Source organism: Pristis pectinata, chromosome 16 (assembly GCF_009764475.1).
Source record: "Pristis pectinata isolate sPriPec2 chromosome 16, sPriPec2.1.pri, whole genome shotgun sequence".
In the NCBI taxonomy this organism is placed as follows: Eukaryota; Metazoa; Chordata; class Chondrichthyes; order Rhinopristiformes; family Pristidae; genus Pristis; species Pristis pectinata.
In genome coordinates, this window is record NC_067420.1 from 38,994,659 (window position 1) to 39,009,426 (window position 14,768).

The window sequence follows — 14,768 nt, forward strand, 5'->3', positions numbered from 1 at the left end:
TCACTACTCTCTGGGAAAGGCAATTCCTCCTCATCTCCGCCCTAAATCTATTCCCCCGAATTTTATGGCTACGTCTCCTAGTTCTAGTCTCACCTACCAGTGGAAACGACTTTCCTGCCTCTATCTATCCCTTTCATAATTTTATATGTTTCTGTAAGATCCCCACTCATTCTTCTGAATTCCAGCGAGTGTAGTCCCTGGCGACTCGATCTCTCCTCATAGGCTAAGTCCTAGCTGGGAGTTGTTTGCAAATTCACAGTGGTGCTTTCCCCATATCACCCCTAGCTGCATGTCAAGAGTCCTTCACTAGTTGGGAAGCACACTGGAGAACCTTAGCAGGACCTGTGAGAGGGCACTCTGCAAATACAAGCCTTTCTTCCTTTCTTGACACAACAGCCAGTTCTTATTAAATACTCTTCTGGTATAGTTTTCTAAAATCATAGAATCATTCGGTCTGGAAACTGATACCTTGGCCTGTCAAGTCTACACTGATCAAGTGTCCAGTTACACAATTCACAATTTTATTCTCCCCACATTCCCAGCAACTCCCCCCCCCCCCACAAATTCTACCACTCACCTACAATTTACAGCAGCCAATCAGCCTAGCAACCCACGTCTTGGGGTGTATTTTAGGCAGAGATTGATAGGTTCTTGATTGGTCAGGGGGGTTAAGGGTTACGGGGAAAATGGGGTTGAAAAAAAAATCAGCCATGATTGAATGGTGGAGCAGAGTCAAAGGGCCGAATGGTCTTTGGGATGTGGGAGGAAACCAGAGCACCCGGGGGAATCCCACTCCGTCACAAGGCAACCTCTCCACACAGGAGCACCAGAAGTCAGGATCGCTGGACCTATGAGACAGCAGCTCCCCTACCTGTGACACTGACTCACCCAGTGAATAACTGGGGAAGAGGAAGAACCTTATTTCAGACCCCCAGCTTTCGTCTAAAGTGGTGCCCTGGACACCCCCAGTATCCTGCTGTAAATGTAAGTCGAGCGAGGGCTCTTGATTAGTTACCCTGCACAGCCCTGCTCTCACCCAGTGAGAGTGAGTGGGATCTCTAGTCTGATATTTCAACCCCAGGAGGATCTCTGCCTGGGAAGGACCCCTTGAACTGGAGATCTGCAGGGTGGTAGGCACGAGACAGAGAGCGGGTCACTGACCAAGCCAGCGAGCCTTGCTCTATGCTGAGAGCGGGTCACTGCTCCTGAGCCAATGGGCTAACTAGCACCTGTCAGAGGAAGGGCCGTTGCTAGTGGTCAGAGTAAGTGTTCCAGCAGCAGAGAGGAGAGGACATCTTACCTCGCTGGTGTCTTCCTGCTCGTTGATAACCGTGAAAGCGTCTTCGGCCGCTTGCCGTTTGGCATCCGCTATCTTCTGCTCCATCTTGGCCCGCTCTGCCGTTATCATCTCGTAGGCTTTCTGCTCGGCTTCGGTCACTGCCTTCTGCAGCTGCGACACCGCCTGCCGCTTCACCTCGTTGACTGCTTCCTCTGTTCACCGAGGAGAGACAGAAACATCTCTAAGAGGTGGCCACATGGGTGCTCAAAATGATCCCAGCAGAGAGGGAATTGGAATTGGTTTATTATTGTCACATGTACCGAGGTACAGTGAAAAACTTGTCCTGCATACCGTTCATACAGATCATTTCATTACACAGTGTACTGAGGTAGTACAAGGGAAAACAACAACAGAATGCAGAATAAAGTGTAACAGCTACAGAGAAAGTGCAGTGCAGGTAGACAATAAGGTGCAAGGTAATGATGAGGTAGGTTGTTGAGGTCAAGAGTCCATTGTATTGTACTAGGGAACTATTCAAGTCTTCTAACAGCAGGATAGAAGCCGTCCTTGAGCCTGGTGGTACGTGCTTTCAGGCTTTTGTATCTTCTGCCTGATGGGAGAGGGGAGAAGAGAGAATGTCCGGGGTGGGTGGGGTCTTTACTGAGGCAGCGAGAAGTATAGATAGAGTCCATAGACAGAGGGAGGGAGTGATTTCATGAACAGGAAAGGCAGGTGTGAAGAAAACAAACATTAAAGGCAATAGGAAAATTATAGTACTCAGTTCTTTAGAAAAGGTGTAAAGGCTTTACAGATGAAGCAGAAGGTAGTTATCAAATGATTCCAGGAATGGTGGGCATTATTTATATGGATTGATGGAAGAAGCAAATTTATTTTTATAGATTCTTCGAGTTCTACAGAATGGAAACAGGCCCTTTGGCCCAAGTCATCCATGCTGACCAAGATGCCCATCCATGCTAATCCCATTTGCCTGCACTTTTCCCATATCCCTCTAAACCTTTCCTATCCATGTACCTGTCCAAATGTCCTTTAAAAGTTATAACTGTACCCACCTCTGCCACTTCCTTTGGCAGCTCGTTCCATGTACCCACCACCCTCTGTGTGAAAAATGTACCTCTCAGACCCACTTTAAATCTTTCCCCTCTCACCTTAAACCTGAACCATCTAGTTTTAAACTCCCTTATACTGGGAAAAACACTGTGACTATCTGCTTTATCTATGCCCCTCATAATTTTATAAACCTCTATAATGTCACCCCTCAGAGTTAGTCAACCTGCAAAAAAGTGGAAATTGTGAGACAATCTGACAGCAGTTCTTAAAGTCATTGAAAAGGTTCAGACAGTAGATAGAAGCTGCTGTCAAGAATGAGTGGATACTGAGTGAACTGCTTGGCAGAAAAGCCTAACTGGCATAAGGAAACTCTATTACACAGTGGGTGGCAGAGAGATGGAATAGACTGTCAGTGGGGAAGGGTAGTGAAGGTTCAATTGTGGTGTTCAAAAGGGAGAAACTTGAAAGGAAAGGATTTGCAGGTCTGTGGGGAGAGAGCAAGGAAACACGACCAGTCACATTGCTCTTGCATTGAGGAGAAATAAAGGACTGCAGATGCTGCAATCTAGATGAAAAATACAATGATGCTGGAGGAACTCAGCAGGCCAGGCAGCATCCGTGGAGAAAAGCAGGCGGGTCAACGTTTCGGGTCAGGACCCTTCTTCAGGACTGGAGATAGGAAAAGGGGAGGCCTAATATAGAGGAGGGAAAAGCAGAGCAGTGATAGGTGGACAAAAAAGGGGAGGCGGGGTGGGCACAGGTAGCCGCAGGTAAGAGATAGTGCTAGGCAGGTGTGGATGAGGAGGGGAGAGCAGATCCGCTGGGGGATGGGTCAACTAAGGAGAGACAGAGGGAAGAAAACATAGAAGAAAAGAGGCTAGCAAAGGGAAGAAGAGAAGCACAGGGTGGGGATTACCTAAAGTGGGAGAATTCAATGTTCATGCCGTCAGGCTGCAAGGTTCCAAGACAGAAAATGAGGTGCTGCTCCTCCAGTTTGCGCTTGGACTTCTCCTGGCAGTGGAGGAGGCCGAGGACTGACATATCTGTGATGGAGTGGGAGGGGGAGTTGAAGTGACTGGCAACGGGGAGATGCAGATCGCAGTTATGGACAGAGCGCAGGTGTTCTGCACAAAGGTCACCTAGTCTGCGCTTGGTCTCACTAATGTAGAGGAGGCCAATGTAGCTAGTACATGCTTGATGAGCCAGCTGGCCTTCCTACATTAGTACATTAGACAGTGTTTTAACAACAGACCAGTAATTTCATGGTGACTCTGACTGAAAATAGCCTTTTAATTTATGAAATAAAAACAGAAAACGCTGGAGAATCTCATCAAGTGGCAGAGGGATAAGGACCATGTGCAGGCAAAAGGGATTGGTGTAATTAGGCATCATTAGCTTAATTAGTTCAGCACAGCATCATGGGCCGAAGGGCCTGTTCCTGTGCTGTACTGTTCTCTGTCCTAAAGTCATAGAGAGATACAGCCCATCGAGTCTGCGGCAACCATCAACCAATCCAACATTAACATCATTTTTTTATTCTCCCCACATTCTCATCAACTCCTCCCAGATTCTACCATTCACCTACACACAAGAGGTAATTTACAGCGGCCAATTAACCTTCCGACCCGCACGTCTGTGGCATGTGGGAGGAAACCAGAGCACCCGGAGGAAACCCACACGGTCACAGGGAGACCCAAGGTTGGGATCGAACCCGGGTCTCCGCTGCTTGTGAGGCAGCGACTTTACCAGCTGCACCACTTTGCCACCTAGGCAATACTTCAGATTTCCAGTATCTGCAGTTCTGTGCCACAAACAATCCTGGGTTGAGCAGCATCTGTGGGGGCAGAATTCCTTTCCCCTACCGTCACCAACAATTCCCCCCCCCCCCCCCCCACAGATGCTGCTCGACCCACTGAGTTCCTCCAGCAGATTTCTGACTGCTCCAAGTCCCAGCATCTGCAGTCTCTTGTGTCTCCATCTACAGTTTTGATTTTCATTTTCATTTTTAATTTATGAACAAAATTTTTAAAATTAAATGGCCCGACACTGTGATCGGATCTGAACTTGTGCCTCTGGGTCGGGCAACTGGATGTCTATCCAGTAACACAGCACCGTGTTTCCTTATCCTGTGGGGGAACCTGACAATAAACAAATAAATGGCAGGTGCCTGACACCAGTGTGATACGGTTACCAGTTGCAGATGGCAACGGCACACACAAACTCTCACAGAACCAAAAGCCCAGAAGTTGCCAGGGCAGAGTCAGACTTTGGAGCTAATTCTGCTCTGGGTTGGCAGATGGTGTATTTTCTGCAGGTGAGACAGTGCGACAGTTTTCCTCCTTTCACCCTCTGCTCTTTTTCACTCTGCCTCTCCCCTCCCCCGCAGAATGGAATGCTGTCTTGTACAAAAATGCCAAGCCTTTCTACGCCAGCTGTCAAACTACCCAACTGTCAGAGGAAATATCAAACTGCAAACTCACATTATCATCACTGGGTGATTTCCCTGCTGCTTGTATTTTCCATCTTCACCGAGTTTCCACTCTCTTCTCCGTACCTATGCTCTCACACAATGTTTCCTCTGCAAAGTGGGCTGCCATCCATTTCACACGACTTCCCGAGACCACCTTCATCACCACTGACCCCTCACAGAATTGTGTGACATCTCATGCACGGTAGCACACTTGCCTCTGAATCGGAAGGTCGTGGGTTCAAGACCCACCATGGAGACTTACAGTCATAGAGTCACAGAGCTATACGGCACTGAAAACAGGCCCTTCGGCCCAACTCGCCTATGCTGAACAAGTTGCCCAACCAGCGCCTCTACCTCTTCAGAAGGTTGAGGAAATTCGGCATGTCCCTGTTGACCCTCACCAATTTTTATAGGTGCACCATAGAAAGCATCCTATCCAGATGCATCGTGGCTTGGTATGGCAACTGCTCTGCCCATGGCCGCAAGAAATTGCAGAGTTGTGGACACAGCCCAGCACATCACGGAAACCAGCCTCCCTCCATGGACTCTGTCTACACTTCTCACTGCTTCGGAAAAGCAGCCAACATAATCAAAGACCCCTCCTACCCCAGACACTATCTCTTCTCCTCCCTTCCTTCCGGCAGAAGATACAAAATTTTGAAAACATGCACCACCAGGCTCAAGAACAGCTTCCATCCCGCTGTTAGAAGACACTTGATCAGACTCTTGTACATTAAAGACAAAACTCTTGACCTCACAAACTACCTCATCAGGGCTCCTGCACCTTATTGTTTACCTGTGCTGCACCTTCTCTGTAACTGTAACACTATATTCTGCATTCTGTTATTCTTTTCCCTTGTACTACCTCAATGTACTTAAGTTTTGAAAGTATCTGTATGGATGGCTAGCAAAACTAAGTTTATCACTGTGTCTCAGTATACCTGAAAATAATAAAACAATTACCAAACCATTTCCCAGTCTTAGACACAAGCACTGCCAGGTTTGAGATGTTAACTTGCTCTCTCCGGTTTATGTATACAAAGTCCATGGGAGTTACTGAACATCCTCCACTCAATTGGTTTAAAAATGGGTTGGCCATTATCACATCGATGTTTGCGGGAGCTTGCTGTGTGAAAATTGGCTTCCAGTTTACCCAGATCACAACAGTGCTTATGTAAGTATTTAATTGACTATAAACCCGATTGAAACATCATGAGGGACTGTAGCAGTTCTGGAAGGTGGTTCACCACCACTTTCTCAAGGACAATTAGGTATGGGCATTGAATCCTGGCCTTGCTGCTAACACCCAGATCCCACAATTGAACAAATAAAAACAATATAAATGCAAGTCTTTCTTTTCTTTTAGTAAGCAAGAAAAACACAATCTGCTTTCACAACACACAAAAAGCTGGAGGAACTCAGGTGCTGCCTGACCCACTGAGTTGCTCCAGCTTTTTGTGCACCTGCAGTCTCTCGTGTCTACAATTTGCTTTCACATTGACCACTGAATGCAGCGGCTTTAGAAGAATTCTCGTCAATGCATAGGGTCCTATGGGAACGCGGAAATAGACCCTTCGGCCCAACTGGTCCATGCCGACCATAATGTCCACCAAGATAGTCCCATTTGCCTGCGTTTGGCCCATATCCCTCTAAACCTTTCCTATCCACGTACCTGTCCAAATGTCTTTTAAATGTTGTAATTGCCCCTGCCTCCACCACTTCCTCTGGCAGCTCATTCCATATGCGTGAAGAGTTTGCTCTTCAGGTCCCTTTTAAATCTTTCACCTCTCACCTTAAACCTATGCCCTCTAGTTTTTAGTTCCCCTTGCCTGGGAAAAAGACTATGTGCATTCACCCTATCTATGTCCCTCATGATTTTATACACTTCTATAAGGTGACCCCTCAATCTCTTATGCTCCAAAGAATTAAGACCTAGCCTGCCAACTTCTCCCTATAACTCAGGCCCTCGAGTCCTGGCAGCATCCTCGCAAATCTCATCCACACTCTTTCCAGTTTAATGATGTCTTTTCTATAACAGGGTGACCAAAACTGTACACAGTGCTCCATGTGTGGCTTCACCAATGTCTTGTACAACTGCAGCATAATGTCCCAACTCCTATACTCAATGCCCTAACTGATGAGAAGGGGAAAAGTGTAGGGGAATGGTATAGAAGGTGTGGTATGTTCACACTCCATACAAATCTCCCCCTAACCTCTTTACATTCCAACTGATCAGCAAACATTTCTATTTCCTACTCCCTTATGCATTTATCCACTTCCCTTAATTGCATCTGTGTATTTGTCTTAACCATTCCTAAGGTTTCCCATCCTAACTATTCTCTGGGTAAAGATGTTTCTCCTAAAATCCCTGTTGGATTTAAACTGCAAACAGAGACAATGCTATTTCAGACTAATTCCACTGTCAGTCAATCTTGCTGTGTGTGACTGAGGTTGAACTGAAATACGTAATTATGAGAGCATGGATAGAGTAGACAGCCAGTATTTTTTTTCCCAGGGTCGAGATGTCTAAAACTTGAGGGCATATATTTAAGGTTAGAGGGGAGAAGTTCGAAGGGGATGTGCGGGGAACGTTTTTTTTACACAGGGAGTGTTGGGTGCCTGGAATGCACTGTCAGGGGTGGTAGTGGAGGCAGATACAATAGAGGCATTTAAGAGGGTCTTAGATAGGCACATGAATATGCAGAGAATGGAGGAATATGGACCATGTGCAGGCAGAAGGGATTAGGTTAATTAGTTTGGCACAACATCGTGGGCCGAAGGGCCTGTTCCTGTGCTGTACTATTCTAATGTTTTACTAGTTATTAGAACACTATGTAACTCTCCTCCATTCCCTGCATTTCTGATGAAAACATCTTATTTAGATGCTGTAGTTTCTGCCAAAACTTTCCTCTGCCCTTTAAATGAACTATTTTCTTAGTGAATTGACATTGTTAGCTGTACAATCACTTCCAACTCACTGACTGGCAATTAACAGCCAACAAATATTCTGTAAGATTTACTGGGTGTTATCTTACACTGCAGCCTCTCTGACTAGTGGAAGTGTTTACCAAACACTTAGTAAGGACCTCTGTTACATATTTGCTCAGTTTTCAGTTTCCTGGAGAAAAGAGTTCAAGCCTGTTAAGTTTTCCTGGAAAGGAAAACCACCTAGTTATGATATGATCATTGTAAATCATCTGAAGGGCTCCTGTACCCCTTTCATATAATGTGACAACTAGGACTGCACAAAGAAAACTAGCCGTAGTTCAGTCAAGTCTATATAACTCCTTTTCCTTTCACCTCTCTCTCTTTTGAAGTGATTTTTTTAATAGCCCTACGAGCCAATGATTTATTTATCCCTTCAGTCCTGTGCCCCCATTCAGACTTATCATTACCCGAAGAAAATCCACCACCTTTAGAGAGAATGCATTTACATTTTTGTTTACATGCCATTTCAACTCCCCTTCCCATTCCCAAACGGACCTGTCAGTCTTCTGGTCTTCTCCACTGTCAGGGTGAAGTCACACACAAACTAGAAGAACACCACCTCATATTCTACCTGAGCAGCCTACAACCCAATGGTATGAACAGTGAATGTTCCAACTACTGCTCTTCTGCATTTATAGTAGTACCTTCTATCACACTCAGGATAAAGCAGGGCTCTCCACTAGCAATAAGTTCTTGTTTAGTACACCTTTTTGACAGGTCAGCCATGGTATTTTAGTGACAAACATCCCAGCTGACTATCTTAAATATTCGTCCTTGGCATGTGGACAAAGCTATCCTTCAGCCTCCACCCGACAGAAGGTCAGCCTTCTTCTTCAATCTAAGGTCACTAACTTTATACAGACAACAAAATACAAACTTCCGAAACATTTTTACTTAAACCTAGTATTTAAGGTACTGAGGTGGCCTCAAGCCCATGCTGGTGTTGATGTTCCAAACCAGCCTCATTATTCCCATTTTCATCTAATTGCATCAACACATCCGCTGCTCTTTCTCACCCACTTTACTCTTTAATATTTCTTTCCCTGGAAGACCATTTGCTTGTAAAAGTAACTGGAAATGTAAGGGTTAATAGTGTACAATTGTTATTGCTTTAACCACGGCGCGACTATACTTATGACTGCAGGATGTGCAGGTGCTTGGGAGTGCTTAAGGCATATATTGTTTTGCTAAAAGTTTGCTGTAAGCAACTGCCCAAGTATGTGCAGCTCCGCATGTAGGCATCTTTAGATTAAGTATAAAAGGAGGGACACAAACATGTAAATCTCTGAGTGGGGATCAGTACAGAGCTCGGGTTACACTGTTTACTCTTTCTCTGTATCCCTCACTCCCACTACTGTTAAATAATAAAGTGCTTATTGTACACTCCTTGGTTCTGCTGTCGTCTACTTTATTACAGCGTGGACTGACTTCCACAGCTACTTTAGTCGCTCTTACCTCCCCGGAGGTACATTCCTTTAAGGCCCAAACCCCAAAGTGATTCATCTGTGACTGACCACAAAAAATAAAAAAAGTATTATTATCAAAAGAAGAGGCTTGAAGAGTTGCCAGAAAGAAGAGTAGGTATGGGGATTGGTAGCATTTTGGAACTCGGCAGTGGAGAACTAAGAAACTGATAAAGAAAAGGCAAGACAGAATATGAGTGTATCCTGGTGAGTATGATAAGAACAGATCTACAAGCTGAATAAGACTAGTGAGGGGAAAGATGAGCCCCTTAAAGCGACTGGAGAATTTATAATCCAGAGGCTGAGAGGTGACCTTATGGAAGTGTAGAAAATAATGAGGGGCATAGATAGGGTGAGTGCACACTGTCTTTTTGCCAGGGTTGGGGAATCAAGAACTAGAGGGTATAGGTTTAAAGTGAGAGGGGAAAGATTTAACAGGAACTTGAGGGGCAACTTTTTTTACACAAAGGGTGGTATGTATGCGGAATGAGCTGCCACCGAGGCAGGTGCAATAACGAATTTTAAAAGACATTTGGACAGGCTGATAGAGAACAAAGAGAGAGCCAGTATAAAAAGGTGAGGGGAAGGGGTGGAGCAAGAGCCAGCAAATGATAGGTGAATCCAGGTGATGAGGAGGGGCGATAGACAGATGGAGGAGGGAAGAGTGGAAAGAGCGGCAGAATCTGGGAGGCGATGGGTGGAGGCGACAAAGGGCTGAAGACGATGGAATCCGACAGGGGAGGAAGTTGGAGCGTGGAATCAAGGGACGGAGGTCAGGAAGGCAGATGGGACCAGTGGGGAGGGGAACAAGTGGGAGGGGTGTGTGGGTAACGGGCAGAGGGAGTGGGTGGAGCAGGGGAAAGAAACAGGGTGATGGCGGGTCTGGGGTGGGTGTAGGAGGAACTGGGTAGATCAGGAGGAGAGAGAAAAGGACAGACGGGGAGTAGTTTACCAGAAGTTGGAGAAGTGGGAAGGGTTTGACTAATCCGCTGGAGTCCTTTGACTGGTAGAACAGATAAAGAGGAACCATTGGATGAGGTGTATTTGGACTCCCGGAAGGCTTTCAATAAGATCCTGCACTGGAATCGGCCAACAAGGTTAGAGCACATGGAATTGGGGGTAATATATGGATATCGATTGAGGATTAACTACTGCACAGAAAGCAAAGGGTGTGAATAAACAGATGCATCTCAGCTTGGTAGGTTGTAACTGGTAGGGTTCTGATGTTGGTACTTAAGCCCCAGTTATTCATGATCTATTTCAAATATTTGGCTGAGAATATGAAATGTCACATTTGCTGATGACCCTACACTCAGTAAGAAGCTTCAAGTGAATATTGACAAGCTGAGTGTGTGGGAGAGAACACGGCAGATGGAATATAATGCAGAAAAATGTGAGATCATCCACTGTGATGCACAAAATATTGTGCAGATTGGGTAGCGCTGATATTCAAAGGAATGTGGATGTGCTTGTACACAAGTCACTGAAAGCCAACAAGTTGGTGCAGCAAGTTTAGGAGGACAAATAAGACGTTAACCTTTATTACGAGAGGGTTTGATTAGAGGAAGAAGGAAGTCTTATTGCAATGGCACAGCGACTTGGTGAGACTGCACTTGGAGCAATTGTTTTAGTTCTCCTTATCTTAGAATGGCTATGTACCTTGGAGGGAATCCAGCGAAGATTCACCAGACTGGTTCTAGGCGTGGCAGGTTTGCATTACAAGGAGAGGTTGAATAGACTGGGACTGCATTCTTTAGAGTTTAGCAAGATGTGAGGAGATCTCATTGAAACTTGCAAAATTCTTACAGGGTTTAGCAGACTAGACGCAGGGAAGATATTTCCCCTGACTGAGAAGTCTAGGACCAGGGGCCACAGTTTGAGAACAAGGGTTAGGCTGTTTAGGTCCGAGATGAGGGGAGATTTCCTCACTTGGAAGGTAGTGAACCTTTGGAATTTTCTACCCTGGATTGGTGTAGAGACTCAGTCATTGAGTCCAATCAAAACAGACATCCATATGTTGCTGGACATTAAGGAAATCAACAGATATGGCATTGATGCTGGAAAATGGTGCTGAGGAAGGAGGTTAGCCACAATCTTATAGGGTTAAAGGGCTGGACTCCTGCTCCTGTTCCTTCGATCTTATGTTCAGAGCAGACCAGTTGCTGTCATATAAACCAAGAGATGCTAAATTATCTCCAGTATGGCTTACCTGCCTTTTTCCAGATGTCATCGGGGACGTACCCAGCTGATGGCCGGTGAGTGATCTCCCGAAGAAGCTCTGCCGAGACACAAATCAACTTAAAGTAAATGGAAGCCCATTTCCTGGGGGGATCCATTCCTTCACTGGAGGAGACTCCAATGCAGGCAGAGATAATGAGTTGAACCCCATGCCCCAGCGAACAATTATATCGGAGGCTCAAAGAGATCTCTTTCCTCAGGCGATGAAAAGACAATGAGAAGGACTATCTAGGACTAGGGGCCACAGTGGTGCAGCTAGTAGAACTGCTCTCTTATAGCCCCAGAAACCTGGGTTCAATCCTGACCTTGGGCGCTGTCTGTGTGGAGTTTGCATGTTCTCCCGGTGACCATGTGGGTTTCCTCCCACATCCCAAAGACGTGTGCACTTTGGTCAAGGAGAAATGGGCAAGTCAAAGGAGATTTAAAGAAACAATCAATCTGCTGGAGGAACTCAGCGGGTCAAGCAGCATCTGTGGGGGGAAAGGAATTATTGACATTTCAGGTGGAAACCCTGCATCAGGTCTAAGAGTGGAGAGGGGAGATGGCCAGTATAAGGTGGAGAGGGGGAGCAGTAAGACAAGGGCCAGAGGTGATTGGCGGACTGAGGGTGAGGGGGGAGGGGAGGTGAAAGACGATGGGCAGATCAAGCCAGCTAGGGAAGAGGGAGAGGTGGAGTTCCACCAATCACCTCAGCTCCCTGTCTCACCAAGCCCCCTTCTCCTTTTTATACCGGCCATCTCTCCTCTCTACTCTCAGCCCTGATGCAGGGTTTCGACCCGAAACATCGACAATCCCTTTCCGCCCACAGAGGCAGCTCAACCTGCTGAGTTCCTCCAGCAGATTGTTTGTTGCTCCAGATTCCAACATTGGCAGTCTCTTGTGTCTCCAGAGGAGATTGAGAGCTTGGTCAAAGTGGCTAGTTTTTAAAAAGAGATCCTAGAGAGTAGGATTTGGAGAGGGAAACTCAGACTGTGGGTATTATGAGGTTGTGAGCAGAGTCACCAGTCTTGGGGTTGTAGGTGGACAAGCAGCTGGAATCAGTAAAGATGCAGGGTTTTAGCAGAGTTGGCGGCAGATTATAAAGAAAGGGAGAAATAAGACCAGTCATGGTTTTAAAAACAGGAATGGGGATTCAGTGACATGCAAAGGTAAGTGAGGCAAGGATAATTGGTGAGTGAACTGTTGCAGAAACCTTGAAGTCCTGCTGGTGGTGCATCTAACCTGGTCATGCACCTCAGGGGTTTGTGGGGTCAGACCCCTCTCGCAGTGTAGTACATTACCAAAGGCATGCTGCACTGTCAGAGTTACCATCTTTTAGCATACTTCAAACACTGTGAAGGTACAGTGGTGCAGCTAGTAGAGCTGCTGTCTTACAGCCCCAGGAACCTGGGTTCAATCCTGACCTCGGGCCCTGTCTGTGTGGAGTATGCACATTCGCCCCGTGACCACGTGGGTTTCCTCCCACATCCCAAAGACGTGTGGACTGGTAAATTAATTGGCCGTGATAAGTTGCTCCCAGTGTGTTGATGAGAGATAGAATCTTGGGGGAGTTTGATGACTACATGGGGAGAGTAGAAAATGGGATAATGTTGAATTGGTGTACATGGGTGTTTGATTGTTAATGTGGACCGTTGGTTGCTGAAGGGCCTGTTTCTGGGCTGAATCTCTCTCTGACTCTACAGCCCTATGACAGACAGCAGCTACTCCCCTAGACAGAAGTAGAAGTTTCCATGGGACTATCCTGAAGATGGGCAAGGAAGATGTTTCTGGTACCTAGCACATAAGCACCCCTAGATCAACAAAAGAAACCCCTGATGATCTGTTCAACTTCCTGTTGCTAGTTGTGGGATCTTCCTGTATGTAAATTAGCTGCACTGCTTTACATTAGAATGATTGCATTTCGGAAGCATATAACAAGTTCCGCGGAGCTTTTGAAAGGCAATATGTAAATGCAAATCTCTTTCTTCAGTTCAGACAAATGGAACGGCTGCTCATAAGCATTGTCAAGCTACCTGCATGAGGCAAGACAGGGAAGGGAACTAAACCAGTCTCGGTGACTTGGCTGCCAAGGACAATGAGCAACAGAGCCATCCAGACAGCAGGCCACCATTTTGTGCTGAGTCAACTGACTTTGGGTGCTGTCACAAAATGGTTGCCAGCTGTTGGCCTCAGTGCACCTGGTGTAGGGTGGGGGTAGGTCACGGGAGGATGGGGATGGAAGACCAGGGCGGGATGAAGCCTGGATGCACTGCCCCACACCGCCAAGTGACCCATCAGCAAGCAAGGCCCAGAGGGGCAACTGGACGAGGAGCCCCAGAGCGACCATCAATCCTTGGAATGTTGCCCCAGGATGAGTCAGGGGGCTTGGGGAGAGAGTCAGGCAGAAACCTGGCAACTGGGGTAGGGTGGGGTGGGGGGGGGGTGGGAGAGACTGTGGGGTGGCTGGTGTGTGAACTGAAGTTACATGGAGGCAGACCAAGAACAGCTTCCCGCTGCACCCAAGCGCTCTACACCATGAGGTTCCTCATGGTAGGCTCGTTCAGAAAGTCATGAGGTATGGGATCCATGGAAAATTGGCTGTGTGGATTTGAAATTGGCTTGCCCACAGAAGGCAGAGGGTGGCTGTAGAAGGGAGTATTCGACCTGGAGGTCGGTGAGTAGTCGTGTTCTGCAGGGATCTGTTCTGGGACCCCTGCTCTTTGTGGTTTTTATAAATGATTTGGATGAGGCAGTGGAGGGCTGGGTTAGTAAGTTTCCAGATGACACGAAGGTTGGTGGTTTAGTAGATAGTGAAGAAGGTTGGCGTAGATTTAGACAGGATGCAAAGCTGGGTGGAGAAGTGGCAGATGGAGTTCAATCTGGAGAAGTGTGAAGTGATACACTTTGGAAGAACGAACTTGAAGGCCGAGTACATGGTTAATAGCAGGATTCTTAGCAGTGTGCAGGAACAGAGATCTTGGGGTCCAAGTACATAGATCCCTCAAAGTTGCCTCACAAGTGGATATGGCAGTTAAGAAGGCGTATGGTGTGCTGGCCTCATTAGCTGGGGGATTGAGTTCAAGAGCTGCGAGGTAATGTTGTAGCTCGGTAAGACTCTGGTTAGACCACACTTGGAATATTGTGTTCAGTTCTGGTCACATCATTATAGGAAGGATGTCGAGGCTTTGGAGAGGGTGCAGAGGAGATTTACAAGGATGCTACCTGGGTTGGAGAGCATGTCTTATGAGGAGAGGTTGAGCGAGTTGGGGCTTTTCTCTTTGGA

At 46.6% G+C, this 14,768-nt stretch overlaps 1 protein-coding gene across 7 annotated transcripts in view; it reads right to left on the minus strand.

Annotated features, from left to right (window-relative positions):
* LOC127578717 (protein CBFA2T1-like) overlaps window positions 1-14,768 on the minus strand; it is a 161,206-nt gene that overhangs the window by 9,893 nt on the left and 136,545 nt on the right. For all 7 annotated transcript variants that reach the window (XM_052031086.1, XM_052031080.1, XM_052031079.1 and 4 more), the window contains 2 exons: window positions 11,478-11,546; window positions 1,301-1,491 (listed from right to left, as the gene is read on the minus strand). In XM_052031086.1, the coding sequence (XP_051887046.1) occupies window positions 1,301-1,491; window positions 11,478-11,546 (260 nt within the window). The remainder of the gene's footprint in view (window positions 1-1,300; window positions 1,492-11,477; window positions 11,547-14,768) is intronic.